Source organism: Podarcis liolepis (assembly GCF_965112155.1).
Source record: "Podarcis liolepis genome assembly, chromosome: 11".
Lineage (NCBI taxonomy): Eukaryota > Metazoa > Chordata > Lepidosauria > Squamata > Lacertidae > Podarcis > Podarcis liolepis.
Genome location: NC_139565.1, coordinates 61,869,941 through 61,895,196, shown reverse-complemented (window position 1 = coordinate 61,895,196; position 25,256 = coordinate 61,869,941). Strand labels below are relative to the sequence as shown.

Sequence of the window (25,256 nt, the reverse complement as noted above, 5' to 3'; positions counted from 1 at the left end):
CATGACCCGGAAGCTGTACGCTGGCTCCCTCGGCCAGTAAAGCGAGATGAGCGCTGCAACCCCAGAGTCACGACTGGACCTAATGGTCAGGGGTCCCTTTACCTTTACCTTTACCTCTAGCAGCATGTCTGAAATCCAGAGAACAACGTTAACGTTTTAAACCTTAGACTGAATGGTATGGTGTGGGTTGCCTTGTATATGTTCCAAATATGAAAAATAAACTGCCTATGCTTTCATTCCTTCCTATCTTTTGCAGTCTTGATGCATCATTCTACACCCACCCACACCATTTATCACATTATCGTTTTTCTTTACTGAATGCATCCATTTCCCCCACAAGATGCCTCTGCCATTTCCCCCTAAATCCGACACCCTGCTCAAAACTTTAACTCAGTGAGTACGTTTCTCAGACTATGCGATTTCAGGTTGTGTCAAACATTGGTTGGCCATTGCTACGAAGGGTGCATGTTCACTCAAATGAAAACTGCAGCCAGTCTGGACTCCCCAGTGTAGTCAAGTATACCTGTCTTATTCCATGTGTTTCATCAGTCACACTTTACATCTACCTTTATGCATGTAAACATGTAAACCAGCTGTGAGGGTTTGATTAGCTGCTTGTGCGTGAAAACGTGCTCCCTCAGAGTTTGTGCGACCCCACAAACCTCCGTGTGTGACGGAGCTCCTCAGACATGTCTGCTCTAGTCACTAGTAGAGTCCGACAGTGGCTGTCTGCGGAAGCGTTTCCAGCAAAGAAGTTCCTTAACGGAAACGCGTCTCCTGGACTCACGGCGTGACAGTTTCCTGCGAGGTGTGGGTCTCCCTATGGGAGACTCCGATACCTCCCCACTGTTCTCGCTGGAAGCCTCCCTGAGCCCTCCCTCCTGCTCGCATTCCCTCAGAGACCCACTCCTCCCCCTGCTGGTCCCTGCTTCAGCAGTTGAGTCTCTTTCATCCTGCCTGAGTCCCTCCACCACCTGATGCTCTGATGGCAGTTCCCTGACATCCACCTCCCCTCCAGGGCCCCCCTCACCCCCTCCCAATTCCTCCCCCCTGGGAGGTGAAGGGCTAAAACCCCGAAACGAATCTTCCTCATCTTCTGACGTCTCGAACAATTCTCTCCATCGATCGTCGTCCTGGCCAGCTGAATCCTCCTCCTCTTCAGAATCTGGGAACCCCTCCAACTCCTCTTCCTCGTCGGTGGTGGCAAAGTATTCCCTTCGGAACCTCGCTACAGGCTGAGGTTTACGTGGGAACCTCTGATGAAAAGTCTCTATTAAAACCTCGTCATTGACATCCTCTGCCCTAACCCAGGTGTTTTCCGACTCCGGTTCCCCTTCCCACATTACCAAATACTCTACTTGATCTCCCTTCCACCTGGAATCGAGGATCTCCGCTACATGGTAGCTGTGTTCCTTCTCCTCCATTGCTGGTCCCCTAGTGACCCTCCCCTCACTGTCTCCTCTATACGGTGACAGCAACGACCTGTGAAAAACTGGGTGCAGCTTCATGTGGTTCGGTAACCGGAGCCTGAAAGCCACTGGATTGACCTGCTGTATGACTTCAAACGGACCCAGCCTTTTGGGTCTTAATTTCTTACAACCTCCTTTGAATGGCAACCCTTGGGTTGACAGCCACACCTGGTCCCCCACCCTGATGCTTTCACCTTCCCTTCTGTTTTTGTCTGCCTGCCTCTTATATTCCTCCTTAGCCCTGTTTAAATTGAGTTGGAGCTGGCGATGGATCGCTTCCATTTCTTCCACGAACTGTTCTGCAGCTGGAACGCTCCAGTTCTCCCCCTCCCCCCCTGGGAAGGCTCTGGGATGGCACCCGTGATTAGCCAAAAAGGGGCTCATCCCCGTGGACACGTTCTCTGCATTGTTGTAGGCAAATTCTGCCAACGCCAGCTTCTCCACCCAATCATTCTCTCTGTCATTAACATAACACCTCAAATATTGTTGGAGAACCCCATTTGCTCTTTCCGCCTGCCCGTTGGTTTCTGGATGACGGGCCGTTGAAAAATTAACCTCTACATGCAGTAAGCTCATGAGCTTCCTCCAGAACCTGGAAGTAAATTGTTTCCCTCGGTCTGAAACCACCCTCAAGGGGGCGCCATGCAACCGAAACACATTCTCTACAAACAATTTGGCTGTTTCTTCTGCTGTGACCGCATGTGAGCAGGCTATAAAGTGGGCCATTTTAGTTAACAGGTCTACTACAACCATGATGGCTGTTTTCCCTCTAGACCTTGGCAGATCAGTCATGAAATCTATTGCCACTGCTTCCCACGGTCTTTCAGGTGTGGGCAGTGGTTCTAATAAACCAGCCGGCGCCCGCCTCTCCCCCTTGGCTCTTTGGCATTGTTCACACCCTCTCACATACTCCCGCACATCTTCCCTGACCTTGGGCCACCAAAATTCCCTGGTAACCAGCCACATGGTCTTGTGTTGCCCAAAATGCCCTGCTGTGGGGCTATCGTGCAGCTGCTTGAGTACCTTCTCCCTCAATTCCCCTTCAGGTATATATAACGCTCCCTTATAATACAATGCCCCGTTTCTCTCCTCAAAACCACCGGATTTGTCTTCCTCCCCTCTGAGATCCCTGAGTTTCCCCTGGGCGTATGCATCCTGCACCGTACCCTCTACCAATTCCCTTTGCCCCACCAAAGTCGCCCCACACACCCAGCGGTCCTCTGGAATGATATGGGTTTCTTCGGGTGCTCCCTCCCCCTCCAAATATTCAGGTTTGCGTGAGAGAGCGTCCGCCCTAACATTCTCTGGGCCTGGCACATAACAAATCTCAAGGTTAAATTTGGAGAACTCTTGGGCCCATCTCAACTGCCTTTGGTTGAGCACTCGCGCCGTTCTCCAGTACTCTAGATTTTTATGGTCCGTGCACACTTGCACTTTATGTTGTGCACCAACTAGCAGATGCCTCCATCTCCGGAACGCCTCATGAATAGCAAGCAGTTCTCGGTCGTACACCGTGTAGTTCCTCTCGGATTTGTTCAGCTTCCGCGAGAAGAAGGCACACGGACGCCACTCTGACTCCTCCTTCCCCGGCTGCAGAAGAAGCACCGCCCCTATGGCTCTGTCAGATGCGTCTGTTTCAACCCTTAGCTTCTTTCGTAAATCCACATGCAGAAGTTGTTCTTCAGAGGCGAAGGCCCTTTTCAGTTCCTCAAACGCTCGCTCCGCCTCCGCCGTCCATACAAACTTCTTTTTACTGCTGAGACAGTCAGTGATGGGCGCCGTCAGATGGGCGAAGTTGCGGATGAACTTACGATAAAAGTTTCCAAACCCTAGGAACCTCTGCACATCCTTCTTGGTTTTGGGTGTTTTCCATTCCAGCACTGCCTGTACCTTGCCGGGATCCATGGCCAATCCCTTGTCTGACAGGCGGTACCCCAGGAATTCCACCTCCTTGGTATGGAACCGACACTTCTCCAGTTTGACCCACAGCCTGTTGGCTTGCAGTCTGCTCAACACTTCTCTGACGTCTCTCACATGTTGCTCCTCATTCTCAGAATACACCAACACATCATCTAGAAAGGCAACGCAATTCTTGTAGAGCAAAGGGCCCAGCACGTGGTTCATAAAAGATTGAAAACACGCGGAGCCTGCTTGTAATCCAAATGGCATAACGAGGTATTCAAACGCCCCCAAAGGGGTAAACATGGTGGTTTTCCATTCATCCCCTTTCCTTATGCGTATCAGGTTGTACGCCCCCCTTAGATCCAGCTTTGTGAAAATCTTTCCCTTCCTCACCCTGGTCAAAATATCATCAATTCTGGGCATAGGGAACGCCACCGGTTCAGTCACTGCATTCAGCCGCCTAAAATCACATACAAGTCTCGGCTTGTCCGCATTTTTTTTGTCCACAAAGAACACTGGGCTCCCCCCTGCTGCTTTGGACTCTCTGATGAAGCCTCTCTTCAGGTTCTTGTCAATGAACCCTCGCAACTCCTGCATTTCCCTGTCTGACATGGCATACAACTTGCCCACGGGAAGCTGTGCTCCTGGGAGTAAATTGATCTGACAATCAAAGGGTCTATGAGGTGGTAGTTGGTCAGCTTCCTTCTCGCTGAACACGTCGCTGAGATCTGCATACTGTGGTGGTACCTTCACCTTCCCCATTACTTCAGTCCCTGCTAGGGTGGCTTGGGCCCCTGCTGAACCCTTCTCCCCTTTGCAGTGTTCTAGGCAATGTGCTGAACCAAAGGACACCACTCTTTGATGCCAGCCAACCAGCGGATCATGTAGAGCTAGCCAGCTCATTCCCAAAATAATGGGAGCGCCTCCCAGGGTGGCCACATTAAACGCTATCAGTTCTGTGTGCCTTGCCACCCTCATTATCATTGGGACAGTCTGCAAGCGGACTCCTCCTCCCAACAACTCCCTGCCATCAATCGTGGTCACCTGCAGGGGGTTGCTTAAAGGGATGGTCTGTATCTGGTGTTCAGCAGCAAACTCCTTGCTCATAAAATTGCAGGAGCTGCCTGAGTCCAATAGCGCCTTTATTTTTAGGGGGTGCCCATTCTGCAGCTCTAGCGACACTTCAATCACTAGAGCAGGTCGAGGAGCTTCTGGCACGGGCACTTTCACTGCTCTTTGGCCTGGCTGCAGTGCCCCAATTGTGGCAACCAGGCGTTGGCTTTTACCTGCTCCGCTCCCCCTTCTTCTCCCCCCTCAACCGCTCCCACCATCCCTTGCCATTCCTTCCTCTGGGGGCAGACTCTGGCAAAGTGGCCTGGCTGTTGGCAGAGATAGCATTTCCGGGGGCCCTTTCCCTCCTTCTTAGCCCCCTCGCTGGTTTTTGAAAATGCGCGCGCGCGCGCTGTTCCGATTTCCATCGGCTCTGCCGGCGGGAAAGCTGGCTCAGGAATGTCTGGAATGCGGAACTCCTTCCAACGTTCCCCTCTCCCTTCCCGCCTCTCCAAGGCTCTTGCCTCCTGCCGCGCTCCTATGGTCAGCGCAGATTTGGTCAGCTGATCCATAGACTCCGCCCTGGGGCTCCGTGCCAGCTCGTCTTTCACCCCCGAAGAAAGACCTTCTTCAAATAGCATTTGAACGGGTGCCGCCGATAAATCCCAACTCAGTCTGTGAATCAGCATGGTAAACTCAGTCCAATATTCACGGACAGATCGACTTCCCTGCTTACAAGCCATTAGCTGTCTGCGCACCACCCCTTCCTCAATATCGCTGGAAAACATGATATCCATTGCACGAAAGAACTTCATTGTGTCCTTTAGTATGTCATTGTGCGTTGCCATTAGGGGTCGAACCCAGTCTCTAGCCCCTTTCTCAAGATGCCCAATTACAAAAGCAACTCGCGATTCCTCATCAGGGAACTCATCGAACTGCACATTAAGGGCATATTGCATCTCTGTCCTAAAAGCATGGTAGTCCTTGGGGTCCCCCCCAAATTTCTGCACCAATCCTGGTACCTTTCTGGGGAATTGCGTGGCTCTCCCCTTCTTGTCTGCATCCTGAGCCCTTCTCTCCTCCAACCTCGCCGTCTGCAGGGCCAGTTGAACCTCCAACGCTCGGTATCTATCTTCCAAGCTTGGACCAGCTCCAGCCCCTGCTCCTCCGGTTCCGGTTGGTTCGCTCATGATGCCTTCTCTTGCACAGGCAGCGTACAAAGACTGTCGGACTGCTGTGAGGGTTTGATTAGCTGCTTGTGCGTGAAAACGTGCTCCCTCAGAGTTTGTGCGACCCCACAAACCTCCGTGTGTGACGGAGCTCCTCAGACATGTCTGCTCTAGTCACTAGTAGAGTCCGACAGTGGCTGTCTGCGGAAGCGTTTCCAGCAAAGAAGTTCCTTAACGGAAACGCGTCTCCTGGACTCACGGCGTGACAGTTTCCTGCGAGGTGTGGGTCTCCCTATGGGAGACTCCGATACCTCCCCACTGTTCTCGCTGGAAGCCTCCCTGAGCCCTCCCTCCTGCTCGCATTCCCTCAGAGACCCACTCCTCCCCCTGCTGGTCCCTGCTTCAGCAGTTGAGTCTCTTTCATCCTGCCTGAGTCCCTCCACCACCTGATGCTCTGATGGCAGTTCCCTGACACCAGCTCTCAGTTTCATAAGTCGCCTTGTCTGTCTCCTACTTTTGCAGGATGAGGTGGCAGATTTAGGATGGGATGGCATGGCCCATGCTACTTCAGACTACAGAGGTGGGGTGCACCATTTTTGAATGCTCTCCCTTGTATACCCCCTCCCCACAAAAACACCCCGCCCTTGCATAGAGGTAGCAAATGTGCTGTCTGCCAGATGTTGTCAGGAGTCCAGCTCCCTTCAGCCTGAGCCAGCAGGCCAATGGTCAGAGATGATGAGCACCCTCACCCAACAGCTGGAGAGGACCACCTTGGTTGCTGCTGTCCTAGCAGAGGTCCAGTCGCCTCCTTTGCTGCGATGACTTTCTGTTCGTAGAGAGGTTAGCTTTGTTTTAATGTGGAGGAACATAAAATGTATGCCCCGCCACCTGCTATCTTAAATAGTACACTTCATTTCACAACCTCATTTCTGCCAGACTTTATGCTGCTTGGATAGGCCAAGTCTCTATTGCCTTGGAGGAAATGCAGGCTTCACACATGCTACTGGCAGTCTAGACTTTAAATAAGTTGGAGTTCTTGTTATTAAATATACAGTGGTGCCCCGCAAGACGAATGCCTCGCAAGACGGAAAACCCGCTAGGGTTTTCCGTTTTGGAGGTGCTTCGCAAAACGAATTTCCTATGGGCTTGCTTCGCAAGACGAAAATGTCTTGCGAGTTCCTGCGGGGTCCCCCCCCCTTTTTCCCAAGCCGCTAAGCCGCTTATCAGCTGATCCTAAGCCGCTAAGCTGCTTATCAGCTGATCCGCTAAGCCGCTAAACCGCTTATCAGCTGATCCGCTAAGCCCGCTAAGCCGCTAATAGCGCTAAGCCGCTAATGGGCTTGCTTCGCAAAACGAAAAAACCGCAAGACGAAGAGACTTGCGGAACGGATTCTTTTCGTCTTGTGAGGCACCACTGTACCAAGAAAAAAGCACACCAAGAACTCAGGCCAATGTAAGTTTCAATAGTGGGAGTGGTCCCTACTTGCTAATCAAAAGTCAATTTTAACAAAAACTGATCCATTCAAAAGTATGTATTCTGACAAGGATTACAAACTCAAATAGAGATTACAAATTCTAACAGAGATTACAAACTCAAACTCATGAAGATATGTATAACACAATAATTCATTACAGAATTAGAGATAAGAGCTTATGAGTAGAGACAAGTTAGTCCATAGTCAGATTCAACGTGAAGGTCTTAGTTTCAATCATTGAGCAGAAGTCAGAAGTCAATTATGGCTTTGGGGGTGTGAACTGATGATGGTTGCTACTGTTCTGGTTCTCCGAAATATTTTGCGCCCACTCATGCTAGGGCAGGAACCAAACAAGATCTATCTACGCATTCATAATAAGCCATTAACTGTGGTTTACCTTGACGTGCAAACTGGGTCTCTTTCGCTCTCACTCTCGCTCTCTCCCTCCCCATATAACACATAGAAAGAGGCAGTGGTTTTGTGTTGCATTTTGGCAGTCTCCGCATGATGCCTGCTCTGGATTTGGGTGTTTCCAACACCATGTTACATCTGCTGTACCATAGTTGTTCTTTTTCCTCTCCTCTCCTCACCCCTTCTCATTAACTAAGGTGGCTTGATGTATTTTTTGTGCTTCCTAATTGAATACAAAACACCACACAAGCTGATTCCCCACGCCCCCCGAGACTGAAAGGAAAGGGATGGAAAGTTAGTTATTTGGGTGGATTTGGAACAGATTTTATTATTTGCACAAATATCATGCGTTTTCCTGGCACTGCTGTTGCTTCTGCGGTTTCTGCTTGATGCTGAATTACCTGTTTTCTTTTCCTCAGCTCCTTTGCTTCTTTCCGTCTTATAAACTTGGCAAGATTTTGATGCATGCATGCCTAGAATAGTTAGCAAGAGTAACTTGTTAAGGTGTGCGTGTGTGTGAAATTTGTTCTTTTTTCTCTGCAGGGTCAATGAATAGAAACACCAACCTCCAAAAAGCCCCTTATTTCCTTTGGGGCTTTCTTAAAAGTCTTCTTCCTCCTTTTTTTTTTAAGAAGAGGTTTTCAAACCCTCTAATGCTATTGTACTTTTTAACTTTCATTTTTGCTTCGTCTGCATTGAATCATCTTTTACTACTTAAAACCAAAATTGGGTTTATTGAAACATTTCAATTTTGATTATTTTTTTAATAAAGATGTCGCCATCTAACTTAATGAAATCACTGGGATGAAATGAGTAAAAGTTTGAAGAATGTAATAAGCTCGGAGCCCTGCAGATTTTATTAAATGTGTAGCAGACAGAACGCGGGCACATTTCAGCGGTGTGTTTTCTTCCCCCTTATGTGCTGTCTTGGATCAATAGGGTGTGAAAAACATGCCTTGTCAGAAATGACCTTTGCACTGTTAGACTGACTCTCTTTCGGGCGATTTTCCAGCAGGATGAGTTCTGCCTACACCTCACATTGCCAGGAGTTCTCTCTTTGTGTGCGTTTGGAACTCGCTTCCTGCCCTTCTCCCGCTGTTTTGGGCAAAGGGTTGGGGGCTGCATTCTAATCCCATTCCCCTGCAGTTGGACACAGTAAATGCATTTTGCAGACGGCGCGTGTGCCTGTCAATCTCATTTCAGCGGCATCATAACTTATGAGCGGCACTGCAATTTATTAGCCCAGAGATCTTCTCACTTGAGGAAATAAAATGCTGCCTGCATGATACAGTGTTTGTCAGCAAACCTTTTTAAATGATGGAATTTGTAGGAATCCAGAGGCTCTGGATTCCTACAAATTCCATCATTTAAAAAGGTTTGCTGACAAACACTGTATCATGGCAGGCAGCGTTTTATCTAGAAGGTCATCAGGTGCAACTTCCCAGCATCATCAACATCATCATCATTATTTTATTGCTCAATTTCTATATCACTTAATGCCAAAGCAAGCTTTTAAGCAGTTTACAAAATATCGATTCTCTTGCAGGATCCTTCATTTGTCCCCAAAGTCACGTCACTGTTCCATAAGTCCCAAGAGGTAGTCCCTCTGCCATTTTCTCCAAATCCTTCATCTTCCCAGAAAAAAGCATTGGTGCACCTTAGATGTCCATTTCTATCTTGATAGGACTTTGTGTTTCTGGAAGTTGGGGGCATTGTTTGTTTCCGAGCGGGTAGGGGGCACGTCCAGGCAGGTTTCTTCTATCTCATGATCACACTGGCTTAAAAACACTGTATGGTGCTAGGGAAGTTTCCACCTCCTGGGGGGCTTGCAGTTTATCCTCTAAGGGGTGTTTCCACCTTGGTGGCATTCAATTGATGTTTCCACTCACTGGAAAACTGTTGGTCAACCATGCGGGCATCCCCACTTTTCCAAGCTGCAGGAGTTCAAATCCTTGGCATGTGCCGAGGCAGCGTTCAGAGAAAAGGTGCCACAGAGCACAGACCAAACATGGCTTTCTGTTCCGGAATCCTGCCCTGGATGCGAAGTTCCACGACTGCCCTCCAGGATCCCCTGGGAAGAGAAATCCGCAGTGAGAAATTTCCATTTTTCCTTCTGTTTATCCCATAAATTATTTCTCTCGTTCTCACTGTGCACTTAAACCTCCAAGACGTTTCTTTCCCCCCGTAACATGGTATTGTTACTTCATTGTATCTGTGAACATTTTAATTTCACGGCCTGCAGCCTTCGCAGTCTTTTGTTCTCTCTTCCTATGGGCACGGAAGGGTCACATTCATTTTGGATTGGCTTGAGTCATGTTTTCTTGGAGGCCTCTGTATGTCAGAAATGTGGAGCTAACACTCTTTGCTAATTAAATGGGTCTTTGGGGCAGCTGGGTGGGGAAACGTACGTCCAGGCAGCATTGACTCACCAACTTCAGAACCATAGAAGTTTACAATTGGGAAGTTGGCGACTTTCTCATTCCAGCTTGGGGTGAGCCTACGTGAAATGTTGGTGCAAAGCAATTAATACATATTCCACAAGTGTATTCCTTTTATTTTTTAATAGAATATTTATTGAGATTATACAAAAAATTACACATAAAGAAAAAACAAGCAAAAACTAACAAACACAAGCTAGTAAGTTTGACAAAAAGGCAACCTAGAAAGAAGAAGAAAAAAGAAAAAAAATAGAAAAAGGAAGAAGAAAAAAGATATTTTAAAAAAGAATAAATCCATTTTTCAGCATCTTTGAGCTCATTTGCTTATTTCCTTGACCTCCTCACACCTCCCCTTTTGTATTCCCGTTTTCCAAGTTTTTTCAGCAAATCCTTACCCTCTTTCATTTATCTTTACTTTATAACTTAACCCATTATAACTATACATTTTCATCCGTATAACTATCTATATTTACCTATTCTTATTAACCTTATTACCAAAACCACTTCTTTTCAGTCCAACATCATTTTAACATTCATTAGTTTTACAGTATTTCTGCAGATAGTCTTTAAATTTCTTCCAATCTTCCTCCACCATTTCTTCTCCCTGGTCTCGGAGACAAATGTATTCCTATTCCACACACCCCCCCAAAAAAAATGGGGGGTAGCGGGAATGCTGATAATAGGCTTTATGAAGACAGTGACATGGGACCCCCCTCCCAACATCCTGTTCTTGTCTTGCATTCCTCTCTGTTGAGGGAGTGTTCGATAAAAAGCTTACGCTGTTAATTGTACTGCAGTTGTTCTGGATGGCGGGGGAATCACACTGCGCCACCCCCATCCCGGCCACCACCAGTATCCCTGATATTTCATTTATAGCTGAAGCCTTCTTAAAAGCACTGAATTTGTGCCTTACACCCAAAGACGCCTGCCTGTAGGTGCTAGAGTTATCTGGTTGGGCCCTGGCAAACTGGATACTGGATCAGGGTTACCAGAAATCCACGGTTTCCGGGGACAGTCCCCGGATTTGAAAATCTGTCCCCGGACAAATTTTGTCCCCGGAATGTCCCCAGATTTGCAACTGGTAGCGCAGTTGGCTCTGGCTGGCTTCAGGAGCTGCTCGCTGCCGCCGCCACTGCCAAGAGGGAACCAGGGACACCCAGCGGTACAGATCTCCTGCCCCCTTTCTATTGACAGATTGGGGGAGGCTTGGGAGTCACGGGTGGGCGGCACGCCATTGCCCAGTTTTTTAAAAAACTCTGCGCATTTATGTTTCACAGGGTGCAAAAAAAGGGCTTTGCACCTTTATACAATATGCATGTGCGCTTGGGCCCAGGGTCTTTTGCCTCACCATCCCCACTACTGACTCCCTGTTGCTACTCAGCTTCAAAAAAAAAAGAAAAAAGGGTCCCTGGATTCATTGAAAAAAATCTGGTAACCATATACAGTGGTGCCTCGCAAGACGAAAAGAATCCGTTCTGTGATTCTCTTTGTCTAGCGGTTTTTTCAGCTTGCGAAGCAAGCCCATTGAAGGATTAGCACTATTAGCGGCTTTTAGCGGCTTATCTGCTGAGCGGATCAGCTGATAAGCGGCTTAGCGGCTTAGAAAAAGGGGGGAGGGAAAAAAACCAGCAGGAACTCGCAAGACATTGTCGTCTTGCGAAGCAAGCCCATAGGAAATTCGTTTTGCGAAGCACCTCCAAAATGGAAAACTCTTTCGTCTAGCGAGTTTTCCGTCTTGCAAGGCATTCGTCTTGCGGGGCACCACTGTACTGGATTTGATAAGTCTTTGATCTGATCCAGCTGGCTCTCTTTATTTTCTAGATCTTTTGCCATGGAGAAGGTGCACATGGAGCTTAGCTTGGCATGCGTTTTGTAGCCTTCTAGGCTGTGTTCAAGCCAATAGATTGTGTGTGGATCCTGCCCTGCGGCGTAGTGGGGGAAATTGATTGTTGGGATGGGCTAGGAAACAGGTGACAGTGAAGGCTAGGATGCCTCAGGAGAGGGAAGAATTTGGGGGAAGTATAATGAGAGGAGTTGCATGGAGAAGAGTTGCTGAGACTGAACCAGGGCAAGAGGAAGCCTAGTACGTTCAGGAGCCAAAAGTATATAGAGACAAAGAGACGCAAACCCAGTTCACATCATTGTCTTCCTGGAAGAACACTCTGCACAGTAGGAGAGAGAGCATTTGGGACATAAGGACACATCCAGTTTCTGCAACCTTTTCACCTAAAACAAATGGAAGGATCCTGGAAATATGAGGCATGGATGGATACATTGGGATCAAATATGGATCTACTGGATATGCTAGGCAGGGATTTCTGAGATAGGTAATTGTGTGAAGGTCTTCTAGATCCCATGCCTTCCCTCCTATCCTGAGGTTGTTTAACCTATCATGGAGGCTTCTAAACCTCAGCATGTTTTAGATATCTCCCTGTGTGTAAGCTTCATCTACCTAATCACATGCTTTTGTTCAAATTACGCTAAAAATAGTGTGACTTGGTTATTATTAGGATACATAATCTGTTTTTAAAAGCCTGCGCTTCATGTGTGTTTCCCCAAATCTGAACTTTCAAACAAAGTGTTTCTGAATTATTGATGCCAAATGCATGTTTCCGTAATGCAGCCGTGTAAACGGGATTGAATGCCCATCCAGAGGTGCCCAGAGCTCTCCAAAGTGCATGCTAATAAGCAGAAAGAAAACATCGCTGCGGTGCTGGAAGATTTACAAAGCAAGAGTTTGTTGTCTTGATTCATGTAGTTCTGTCAACTTGCATCTGGGCTTCTTCTTTCGAAGTACCACTTTGGTGAGCGGCTGAAGAGAGTGCACACGCTTTCTCCCTTTGTTGGAGAGAATTGGAGAAGTACTGCTCTTTTTTGTCAGCCCTGAACCTCTTATCAAACAGCTTCATTGAGGGACCTGTTATCAGGTCATTCCCTGGCACTATGGAAGAGATCATTCATTGGCACATCCAATCATTGCCTCGTTGTACCACCCGTGTGTGTTGGTGTGGATGGGCTGCCTTTCAGCATCCAAGACTGAGCTCAGCAAAGCGATGGAGCCAATCACCTGTGCTTCCATTTTAATCTGACTTTGTGCTAACTTCTTTAAGTGTTGGAAGCTGCTGCTGCTGCTGCAGGTGATGGCCTTTATTAATACTGAGCAGCCAAGTATGTGTTGCACACTCATTCTTTTGCAAACTTCTGCACTATCCCTTTATTGCACAGATCACTTTCTCTGCCTTAGTCCGAACGCTCCAGCAGAGCTGAGCCTCTTTTCAGCCAAGGCCTCTCACGTTGAAGCATTTGCCCCGTAACCACACCAAACGCTGCCTTTTCGGGTTCACAAGACTGCAACACTAATATCAAAATTGGCTCTTCCCTCTCCGGTGCCTGCGAAAGACAGTTGTCTCCGATGGCATTGTTACAAGCCTCGGTTTTATTGCCGGTGACCCCACGGGCGGCAAGCCTGTGAGAGCTGCACGTCAGGTTTTACAGTGGGCTGTGATGTATTATGCTTCAGGGGTGCCATAGATTAAAATTGGTCATCAGTTTGTGATGCTGTACAACGACAAAAGAATCTGATTCTGTTTGGCCTCAGAAAAGTGGGAGAGAGAGAGAGAGAGAGAGAGAGAGAGAGAGAGAGAGAGAGAACAGAGTTGTGCATTCCCGAGACTGTTCTAGGGCATGCGGGGAGTTTGGTCCTCATCTCTGGGCACTGAAATCCCAAAGGGAGCGATGATAAATAGGCAGCCGCTCAGAGGAGATATCGCCAGGCTAGGAAGTGTTGATGTATGGGGAGCGATAAAATACGTCTAGCCTGTGAAACAGTGATTGGGAGAGGCGCAATAACAGCCTTCAGGTGTCGAGGGGTGTTAATGCTGGAAGCTAAAGGGAGGGATAGTGCACTGTCTGCTTAACTGAGTCGTAAGGATTGATCTTGGTTGTGGGAAGGAAAGCACTTGGATTTGGGTTCTCCCAACACTTTTATATCCATCTCTTGTTTCCACTGCCTGTTTTTCCCCATCTCTTGTGTTCTCTCTGCCACTGCCAAATATTAAGAATATGTATACAACACCATAAAGCTGGTGATTCCTCATATATTTTGCACAGGCGCCTCTACATATTGAAGAATTCCCTTTGGAACTTTTAGGGGAAAGTAGAGATTGCTGCTCTTTAGATCCTGGTGGTGGTGCAGCAGCTGATGTCTTTGAATCTCTCTCTGGGCTCACTTCTGGCCTTACATTGAAGGGAAACATGGTTGAGTCTTACAAGTCATTGTCCATGTATTTTATCATAGAATAGAATCATAAAATCCCCAAGGTTCATCTAGTCCAACTCCCTGCAATGCATGAATCCCAGCTAAAGCATCCATGACAGATGGCCATCCAACCTCAGTTTAAAATCCTCCAAGGAAGCAGAGTCCACCACCTCTCATGGGAGTCTGTTCCACTGCCGAACTGCTCTTACTGTCAGAAAGTTTTTCCGAATGTTTAGTCGGAATCTCCTTTCTTGTAACTTGAAGCCATTGGTTTGAGTCCTACCCTCAAAGCAGGAGAAAACACACATCATCATCATCATCATAATTTATTATTTACCGTATTTTTTGCACCATAACACTCACTTTTTTCCTCCTAGAAAGTAAGGGGAAATGTCTGTGCGTGTTATGGAGCAAATGCCTGCGGGTGGCGTGGGGGATCTGCTGCAGTCGTGAGCAGAGGATCCATGGTTCCCCTTCCTTCCCTCCTCCGTGGTTACAATGCATGGATCCACATGGATCCTCAGGATTTTTGCATTGGGCTACTCCAAACTCACTGTCAGATCACATGTCTGCGGCCAAAGCATGAGCCACAAAAATCATATATCCACTATTTCGTTTAGAATATTTTTTTTCTTGTTTTCCTCCTCTAAAAACTACGTGCGTGTTATGGTCTGGTGCGTGTTATAGAGCGAAAAATACGGTATATCCCGCCCATCTGGCTGAGTTTCCCCAGCCACTCTGGGCGGCTCCCAATTGAGTGTTAAAAACAGTACAGCGTTACATATTAAAAACTTCCCTGAACAGGGCTGCCTTAAGATGTCTTCTGAATGTCAGGTAATTATTTATCTCTTTGACATCTGATGGGAAGGCGTTCCACAGGGCGGGTGCCACTACCGGGAAGGCCCTCTGTCTGGTTCCCTGTAGCCTCACTTCTCGCAATGAGGGAACCGCCAGAAGGCCCTCGGCGCTGGATCTCAGTGTCCAGGCTGAATGATGGGGGGGGGGGAGACGCTCCTTCAGGTATACAGGACCGAGGCCGTTTAGGGCTTTAAAGGTCAACACCAACACTTTGAATCGTGCTCGGAAACATACTGGGAGCCAATGCAGATCTCTCAGAACCAGTGTTATGTGGTCCCGGCGGCCACTCCCAGTCACCAGTCTAGCTGCCGCATTCTGGATTAATTGCAGTTTCTGGGTCACCTTCAAAGGTAGCCCCACGTAGAGCGCGTTGCAGTAGTCCAAGCGTGAGATAACTAGAGCATGCACCACTCTGGCGAGACAGTTCACGGGCAGGTAGGGTCTTAGCCTGCGTACCAGGTGGAGCTGGTAGACAGCTGCCCTGGACACAGAGAGTTAACCTGCGCCTCCACGGACAGCTGTGAGTCCAAAATGACTCCCAGGCTGCGCACCTGGTCCTTCAGGGGCACAGTTACCCCATTCAAGACCAGGGAATCCCCCACACCAATCCGCTCCCTGTCCCCCAAAAACAGTACTTCTGTCTTGTCAGGATTCACATGCTCCCTCTCCCCTGTGACAGCCCTTGAGATATTTGAAGAGGGTTATCTTATCTCCTCTCAGTCTCCTCTTTTCCACGCTAAGCATCCCCAGCTCCTTCAACCGTTCCTCATCAGGCTTGGTTTCCAGACCCTTGATCATCTTGGTCGCCCTCCTCTGCACACATTCCAGCTTGCCAATACCCTTCTTTTATTGTGGTGCCCACAACTGGACACAGGACTCCAGGTGTGGTCTGACCAAGGCAGAATAGAGTGGTACTATGACTTCTCTTGATCTGGACACTAGACTTCCGCTGATGTATTTTATGTATTTAAAAAAATTGGGAGGAGGAGCAAGGTTAAAATGTGAGTATCTATGAGGCTGGGGCCCAGTTCTGATGAAGGGTGGTAAAGCAGTATGCGTTCCCATACATTTTCTTTTAATCCTTTCTCATAGAAAATTATCATGTCACAAAGGGGACCCTTTGATGCTAATTTTCATTGTGCAGGGAGAAATGTGTGTGTAAGAGAGAGAGCATTCAGTCACACGATCCTCTGCCTGCATCGTGAAATGGCACAGGCCAGGTGCAGAATACCACCTTAGTGAGGAACTAGAATTTAGCAAGTAATGAGTGACTAGTGCAGTTGGCTTTTTTTTTTTACACCTGTTTTCTTATTAAATGCAAGAGCTGGCTCTGAATATCGATGACACCACTCACTGCTTTCCCAGCTAAACACTGATCCCCTCTTCTTTACACACAGCGCAAGAGCTCTCAAGGGTTGAATCACAGCCACTGGTGTGAAGAAGGCAGGTTGAAACACGCTGATGGGATGACCAGCCTCATATAAGCAGCATGCTTGAGCCTCATTAATGCATGAAGGGGTTAATTCCATAGAGTAGACTTGAATATTGGCTTCCAGAATTCCAACACAATCATAGTGGCAATTGAGATATTGGTGGCTTCATGGGCCATGAAATAGCCTGTGTACCAGCCTCTGATAACTGTACTCACATATGTGTCTTTTTATTTATAAACTCACTTCTTTAATCATTCCATCTCTCTTTCCAAAGTCACAATTGGGTCCTGATGTTGGGGAAACTTGTACTCTTCTTCATGAAGCAAGACATCAGTTATGAAACATCTCAGAAAGAGGATGGTGGCAAGATAGGTGCCTTCTTTCCACAGCCCTGCCCTGATTTTCATTTGGTAGAAGTGGTAGAAAACATATTTTGAGCACGCCATGTTCTTTCCTCTCCCAGACTTTCCACACTGGGACGTCTGTGGCTTTGAATCATCCCCGTTGACTGAAACATGTGATTTAAGCAACCAAAGCCTTGGCTTCCTGCTCTGTAAAACCAGCACACACTATCATAAGCGTTTTATTATCTGTAATTAATGTTTGTAAAGTACTTGGGAGCTGGAGGTGTGTTAGAAGTACAAAGCAGCATTATATCAGTCGGAAAGCCTGCTTGAATCCAAAGGCAATTCGTGTACCACTAATAAATCACTTGGAGGTTTATTTTTATGTTTCCACTCAAATTTCTGACATAAACCTTTTTATTTCATTGGGAACATGCGCTTAAATAAAAGCAAACCTCTACAGTTACTAATCTCCGATGCCATATTGCGCGAACGTTTTGTTGAAATGCCATCACCTTTTCAAAGAACCGGAGCTGTGTGTTTTCTAGACATTTATGGTTGAAGAATAAATTTTCAGAGACTGTAAATGAAAAGATATCGCTGAACATGATGATCAAATAATATCTGACACTGCTTGTTTAAGGAAATATACATATATCTTACTGCCGGAGCATTTATGACGCCAATAAATCTCATTACTTTTGCCTAGTGATAGAATTCTTACTGACTCCACCAAATATCAGATTGGCTTGAAATTGTGCCGTTTTCTGCATACTGGAGCAAAATCATTTTATTATTTAAGCCAGGTGGTGCAAGACGAAAATATAATGCAGCTAAATATAGGGGTTGGGGGTTTTTTTTTAAATATAAAAAACTATTGTACTGTGTTCATGAAGCATCACATTATGCTGACACTTAGTGACGGAAATGCATCCAAAATACAGCGTCATATTCCCCAAATATCAATATATTCATTGTGAGTTGAAGCTGTTTCAGATAAATGTACAAACGATGTGTCTGGTTGCACTTTCATAATAGTAAGTTTGTGCAGTTTTCCACTGGTTAGCTGTCGAAAAATGCTTGAAGCGTTTCTGTGAAGCCTTCCCACCCATCCCCTACACACATACCAGTATTTAAAAACCTCTTCTGCTCTTCCTCTCCCATCATCTCCTCAGCCAGCCTGCTGCACATGGAGCAGAACTTAGTACGAGAGGCTGGTGTCCTTCAAAATTTCTCCCAGCCAATGCAGTTTCCAAAAGAGGGCAGGGGGAAGGATCTAATTGGCTCACACACATGGGGGCATGGCCAGCTGGGTAGAACTTGCTCTATGGACCAACACCATCTTCCCAGTGGAGCAGCAGTTCCATGGGAGGAGATATAGCTCTGCTGGTTAGAGCGTGGTGCTGTTAACACAAAGGTTGCAGGTTCAATCCCCAGTGGTGTCCAACTTTTTTGAAAGAGGGCCAGATTTGATGAAGTGAAGGGCCGTGGGGGCTGACCAAAGTTGTTGACCTTTTTTTAGGATTGAAGTTGTTGAGGGTGTTTTTTAGGATTTTACCTCAGGAAATAAACTGCCACAGGGGCTGGATTAAACCGACCGGTGGGCTGGATTAGGCCCCCAAAACAGACTTTGGACATGCTTGCATGGGATAAGCTGCATATTCCTGCATTGCAGAGGGTTGGACAAAATGACTGCTAGGGCCTCTTCCAACTCTACAATTCTATGATTTGTCTAACTTTGATGCAAGGCCGTTGCCATAAGGAATCTGCTTCTGAGTAAATGACTCCCAAGGAGCTGGGGGAATGTTTAATGCATGTGTGCAAGGGAGAGAAAGTGCAAGGTGGGAGTCATTTCACACAATGAAAAAGTATTGTGGACACCAAAGGGGGAACGTGGATTTTGGCAGTGAGGAAGCTCGTGCAACTGTATGAGCTACTGTGCCATGCTGGGTGGCAACTTAACTGCCCCCTCCTGAGAAGTGATATGAGAGCCATCTTCAGAAATCTGAAGGGGTGTCACATAGTTGATGGAGCAAGCTTTTTTTCTTCATAAAGTGCCACCATCCAGGATTTTAGGAGCAGGTGTTGTTGTTGTTTAGTCGTTTAGTCGTGTCCGACTCTCCGTGACCCCCTGGACCAGAGCACGCCAGGCACTCCTGTCTTCCACTGCCTCCCGCAGTTTGGTCAAACTCATGCTGGTAGTTTCGAGAACACTGTCCCACCATCTCATCCTCTGTCATCCCCTTCTCCTTGTGCCCTCCATCTTTCCCAGCATCAGGGTCTTTTCCAGGGAGTCTTCTCTTCTCATGAGGTGGCCAAAGTCTTGGAGCCTCAGCTTCACGATCTGTCCTTCCAGTGAGCACTCAGGGCTGATTTCCTTCAGAATGGATCGGTTTGATCTTCTTGCAGTCCATGGGACTCTCAAGAGTCTCCTCCAGCACCAGAATTCAAAAGCATCAATTCTTCGGTGATCAGCCTTCTTTAATGTCCATCTCTCACTTCCATACATCACTACTGGGAAAACCATAGCTTAAACTATACGGACCTTTGTTGGCAAGGTGATGTCTCTGCAGGTATCCTGTTCTAAATCAGAGACTTGTGCTAGAAAATTCACAACTTGGTCCCTTTCAAAACCACAGCGGTAGCAGCTGCTGTATTCAATACATGGTCAAGTTTCATTCTGAGGGAGATCCATTTTGGAGCCAGAGCATGTTGGCAGTTTCCCTTTAAAAATATTTCCTTAGAAATAAGCAGGGAGGAAATTGGCTGGGTGAGCTCCATCGCCTGCAGCCAGATGCTGTCTGATGGCACCTCAACAGGCCAGGACAAACTGTATTATCGGGGGATTAACCACTAAATAGCCGAAAGGAGAGGTCTCTCCATCAGATAAGGTCGTTTGAGCGGAGCGAGTTTGCTTTCTTGCATATAGAGCCCTGATGTCAAATAGACTGATTTCCAATGCCTGGTCTTTTAAATAATCTTTGCTGCATTTGCTGCTCTTGTAATCTGCCAAATCATTTAATTTTCCCGATAGCTGAAATGCTGTAAAACTTAGATAAACTTACAGCAGAAATTAACTCCAAGTTGGCTTGCAGCTGAAACACAGGCATGGCGTGTTAGCTTGGCCCGCGCGTGACTTTTTCTCTTCTCTCTTCCCCCGCAAACTAATCCTCGGTTTGAAAGCAATTGCTTGACGGAATTGCATGAGGAGATGATGCAGCCTTTGCCATATTCTGTGGCTGCCACTGGTGGAAGTTGCAGCAGGTGGGCAAAGGCTGGAGAAGAAGTCATTTCTGGGGTTTTGCATGCAAAGGTGAATCCTTAAGAGATGCAAGCGTGTTCAGAGCCATTGCTATGCCTCTCCCTAGCCTTCTACTGCCCATTTCTGTTGCCAGTTTCAGTGGATCTTTGCACTTCTCTGCAGCCTGAAAGTGTTACGCGTCGGGGTAACAGCTTTCCATTGGGCAGCGATATCTGAGACCACTGACAAACTTCTATCCACCTCTGTGCTTGTTCTTAGAATCATAGAATCATTGTAGAGGCGAACGAGATCCCAAGGATCATCTCTTGCAACTCCATGTAGTGCAGGAATCGCAGCAAAAAAATCCCTGGCCACGCAAGCTCTGTTTAAAAACCTCCAAGGAGGGAGATTCCACCACCTTCCAAGGGAGTCCATTCCACTATCAGACATGTTTTATCATCAGAAAGTCCTTCCTAATGCTTAGTGGGAATCTCCTTTCTTGTGACTTGAATCCATTAGTTCAGGCCCTAGTCTATAGAGAAGGAGAAAACAAGCTTTCTGCATCTTCCACCTGACAGCCTTTTAGATATTTGAAGATGGCTCTCATCTCAGTCTTCTGTTCTCCATGCTAAGCATCCCCAGCTCCCTCAGCCATTCCTTGGTTTCCAGACCCTTGATCCTCTTGGTCACCCTCCTCTGCACACATTACAGCTTGTCAGTATCCTTCCTTTATTGTGGCATCCAGAACTGTATTCTAGGTGTGGTCTGACCAAGGCCGAATGGAGTGGGACTATTACTTCCCTTGATCTGGACACTAGACTTCTGTTGATGCAGCCTGGAATTGCATTAGCTGTTTCTTGCCCCTGTATCACACTTTTGACTCACGTTAAACATCTGGTCTACTAAGACCGCTAGAACATTGTGTGTTTAATAGAGTCTCTCTTGTCCTCTCTCCTTCCAGGTACGAGTCCTCTCTCTTTGACCTGGTGGAAGCAATGAGCCCAGGGCTTCAGCATCACTACAGCGAAAGCCGCAACCAGAGCCAAGGGTTTGTGCCTCAAAGCAGGAGGTGGAGGAAGCCTGGATGGAACCAGAGCCCAACTTGTGCCATGAATGGGACCATGGCTGAGCTAGAGGAGAGCCGCATTCTGGAGGAGATCTTTTTCATTTGAGGGGCCCAGCGGTTTTAGCCTTTCCTTCCTTCCGGGTGGACCCAAGGACCTGTCTTCCCTTTCTAACATGGGCATGTTTACACATCGGGATATTGCTTTTAAATTATTTGATTGACGAATGATTGTCTCCTTAACTCCCCCCACCCCTTAGAAAAAAACTTAACACGATAGTTCCCCTGTCCCAATTTCCGAATCATGTCTAAAAAGCATCCTTTCAAGCAGACTGACCGAAGTGTAAGCAGGACATTTCTGGGCTCTTTCTCTGCACGGTTACAAGGTAATAATTTTTAAAGGAAAAGAAATTCATGCCATTGTGGAAGGGATTAGTATTTCATTATTGATTTATTTTTTTAGCTGTGAAAACCAGTTTCCCAGAGCTTCATTGCTTGCTCATACACAAAAGCACATTCCAACTTTTATCATTTTTTCCAAGTAGCCTGTTAAAATTGAGGTTGCTACCTATATATTTAGCTAATGAATTTCCAGCACCGTCTGTCAGATTCTGTGTTGTGCCATTTAACGGGGGTGGGGGTTGAAGATGGGTAACCGGCAGCCTTCTCTTAACACTAATGGACATTTCTCAGTTAATGAATCTCTTACGAAATAAGCCTCTCTCTCCGTTTTTCTTTAAGGGTGTATTGGACATAGAATATCTACTGAGAGAGCATGCCCCTTACAGTTAAGTTGTGTGAACAAAATCAGGCATTTTGACAGCCTAACCTGCTATTTTTTCCCCCACTCCTCCATGCTGAAAAGTGCTACAGGGTGAGACCAGCTCATGGAGTTGGTCCCCACCCCCCGGTTTTTTTCTATTTTTAACTCCCTACCCATTCCTGGGTGTTGTAAATAAAGACAGAGTAATTCATCCCATTTGCCACATTCTGGCTCTAATAATTTGTGCCATATCTTACTGCATTTTGTTTTTAAAATATGCTAACCCCCCCCCCCCCCGGAAAAGCTGCACGTTCAGTTATTAAAGAAATGTGCGGGATTAGTTGAAACGGCTGCGGATTGCAGGAATCAACAATCACATGCGGCATTCGTATTTTAGCAGAACAGAAGCCACGACTCTGAAACTCCCCTTTCTGCAGCTCAAAGGTGGAGCAAGAGGGAAACGTGCACCTCCTTTTTGCGTGTGCTGCAAAGGGAGACGGACAGCTTTAGGCAGGGCGGACATCAGTTCTGACATGCTCCTTCTTTCCCTTCTTCCCCCCGCCTTTGCCTTCCTCTCTGCTTATGTCCTCGAGGTGGGCTGGGAAGCTGCTATTTTCCCCCCAAGTTCGCAGGAGGGTCCCTTATCCATTGCCTTAATTCTGCAAGCGGAGGGACGTCTCAGCACCCCATATCAGATCACAAGGTGACATTCCCCATGGGGATTAGCACAGCTTCTAGGTTTTTTGGTGTGCTGCTTTTAGCAAAGTTGAAGGAAGCCTGAAGTTCTTCCACTGACCCAAGGATCAGGTATACACTATAGGAAGAAATGAACAGGTCCAAGTAGGAAACACTGAACTCTTTAAAAATGCTGCAGATTTAGGGCTTCCTCCAGTGTTGTAGTAATGCGTGGATCGTTTGATTCCTTGAATGCTGGCCCTTAGCGTTCAGGAACAGGGCACCTTATGGACTTTTTGCTGCTGTTTCTGCCCCATCATCATGGCCTCTAGTTTCACTAGGCAAGATGGTCTTTAGGGCTGCATATCGCTGCCCTGCAGCTCAGATCATGACCTTTTTATTATATTTCTGTCATCTGAGCACAGCGATTCATATTAACATAGGAGCTACCCAAAAGCAGGAGAACGAATGCAACATAAAATAACAGGATTTCTTCCTAAGCTCTCTCTCCCCCCCCCCTCCTTTTTAGACAGTCCCTCTTCAGGAATGAATCCAATAGTTTTCCCTTTTAATTTTTAGCCTTCTCTTGTTTGCCTGGTCGCCCCTCTGCTTGCCCTTTTAAGATACCACTAGCAACCTTAAGCGGTGCCTTCAGATTTACATTCCAGAGCTCCCTCTGTCAGAGTGATTTTTTTGTCTCCAGTTCTTAGCCAGTGCCAATATTTAACCTCTTTTAATATTGAATCTAGGATTTTCGATAAAGCTCTTGATAAACAGGTCGGATTAATGCTGTTGATTTTTGTGTCAAATTGTACCTTGGCCATCAATGCCTTTTGAAAGGACCATTGTCAAGGGTTCAGCTTCAAACTCTTATCCATAATGGCTAAAATTCATCCATAGGAAAAAAAAAACCTGTCTCTGAGGCACTTTAAAAAAAATATTTTAAAAAAAGGAATAGGAGAGTCCAAGAGGGTTGTTTGCACAGTTGGGCCAAGCGCTCCAAATTCAATTGTTCAGAAGTTCATGCAGTCAGTTAGAGTGGCTGCCGTTTTAGTGTACAGATGGCAGCTTGTGGGATTCAGTGGAGGCACTGCATCAATGCTTGGCTTTGTGGACATGGGAGCAGCATCAACCGGGAACTTTGTCCAATCAATCTGCATAGCCTGCATAAGTGAGGGTACCCACCAAGATGTCAGTTGGTGAATGTGGCTAAGCAAGGGAAAATGCATGAAGGCTGGGCAAGGTGAGATGTTTTGTCTGCACATTTCCCAGCATAATTTGGAGACTCTGCACATTGACAGCGCAATAAGGAAAATGCCCCATTCAGTTGCCGTAGTGTCTGCACGTTCACTACGCCGACTGCTTCATATGTACATCCTCTGCTCAACTTGCAGTCCTTTCTGGAAGCCAAAGGCATTTTGTCACAAGGCTTTATAAAGCCGAAGTTATTAAAAAAAAATATTTACAGCTTCAGAGGAAAACCGGGTGGGGGAAAATCAGTGGCTGTCAAAGACCAAAATCAGTGGTTGTGGGTGGAAACTGTTTTTTTCTGTCTGCTCAAGCAATAGAAGAGAATCAAAACTTGAACTAGCCCAGGAAGTCTCATAGTGCTGCATAGCTGTCAACTTTTCCCTTTTCTTGTGAGGAATTCTATTCAGAATAAGGGAATTTCCCTTAAAAAAAGGGAAACGTTGACAGCTATGTGCTGTCCATGTGCAGTTTAGTTCCAGTAGCTGAAAGCACCAAGCAGAGACAGCAAAGTGCAAGGGGGAGGACTCTGTCCAAGATTTACTCCACGTAAACCTTGCTGGGTGGAATCAGAATGGTTCTGGAGCAGCTGTTCTTGCGCTGTCTAGCTCTTCATGTATTGAGTCTTGCTTCTGCCACAATGGCCTGTTGTTGTTGTTGTTGTCATTGTCGTCTTTGTCTCCCTCCAACACACATGTGCACTTTGTAAGAAATGGATCTGTAAAAACAATCACCCCTCCCCACCCACCCTCCAAAATACTTCTTGGGTTATGTTTGGTAAGTACTACCTGAAACTTGATTGGATCTTTAAAAGTAAACACATGCAATGTTTTAATTTAATAAATTATCAAGGTGGATTTCCCCCTTTCTTATCTGTCTCGTTTCTTTATTTCTCGCCTCCTTTTGTGAGTTGGCATGTCGTGTGAAATTTCTGGATGTTTCTCCCCCTCCCTTTGTGTCGAAGCACACACGTCCAGGCAGAGGGAAGTTGGCAGGTACTCTGGACTGGTTTTTTCAAAAAAGAAAGAAAATGTTTCATCTTCTTTGTTGGGCCCCCAACTGACAAACACACCAAACAATGCGCTGGGCCGAGCAACGTTGGAAACGCCGGAGGCAAAAGTTGCTTTTCTTGAGATGCAAGCATTCAAAGCCCATCTCAGTTTTGTGTGTTAGATCTGCCCAGGCAGCAGATGATAGCCTGATAAAGTTAAGGGTCCTTCAAAGCGAAAGAGCAGGAGGGTGTAAGCGGATGGGGGAAGCTGCCTAAATGGGATTGCAAAGCAGCTGGCTTTCCCAAGTGACAGGACAAGAAAACGCCGGAGGCAATGTTGTGAATTAGGGCCGGTTCACAAATGCACCCTCATCATTACTTGGCGATAGCTACGATTCTAGGAATTCTTCCAAGGATTGAGCCATCAGGAGACCCTTGTGGGACAGAGATACCCTTGGGAGATCCTCT

The 25,256-nt window shown here is 46.8% G+C and overlaps 1 protein-coding gene across 12 annotated transcripts in view; it reads left to right on the top strand.

The window, feature by feature from the left end:
• The window catches only part of KIAA1328, a 237,467-nt gene extending 212,802 nt beyond the window's left edge, over nucleotides 1-24,665 (top strand). For all 12 annotated transcript variants that reach the window (XM_083466011.1, XM_083466016.1, XM_083466021.1 and 9 more), the window contains one exon: nucleotides 21,010-24,665. In XM_083466011.1, the coding sequence (XP_083322137.1) occupies nucleotides 21,010-21,220 (211 nt within the window). In that variant the 3' untranslated portion in view covers nucleotides 21,221-24,665. The remainder of the gene's footprint in view (nucleotides 1-21,009) is intronic.
• The last annotated feature ends 591 nt before the right edge of the window (nucleotides 24,666-25,256 follow it).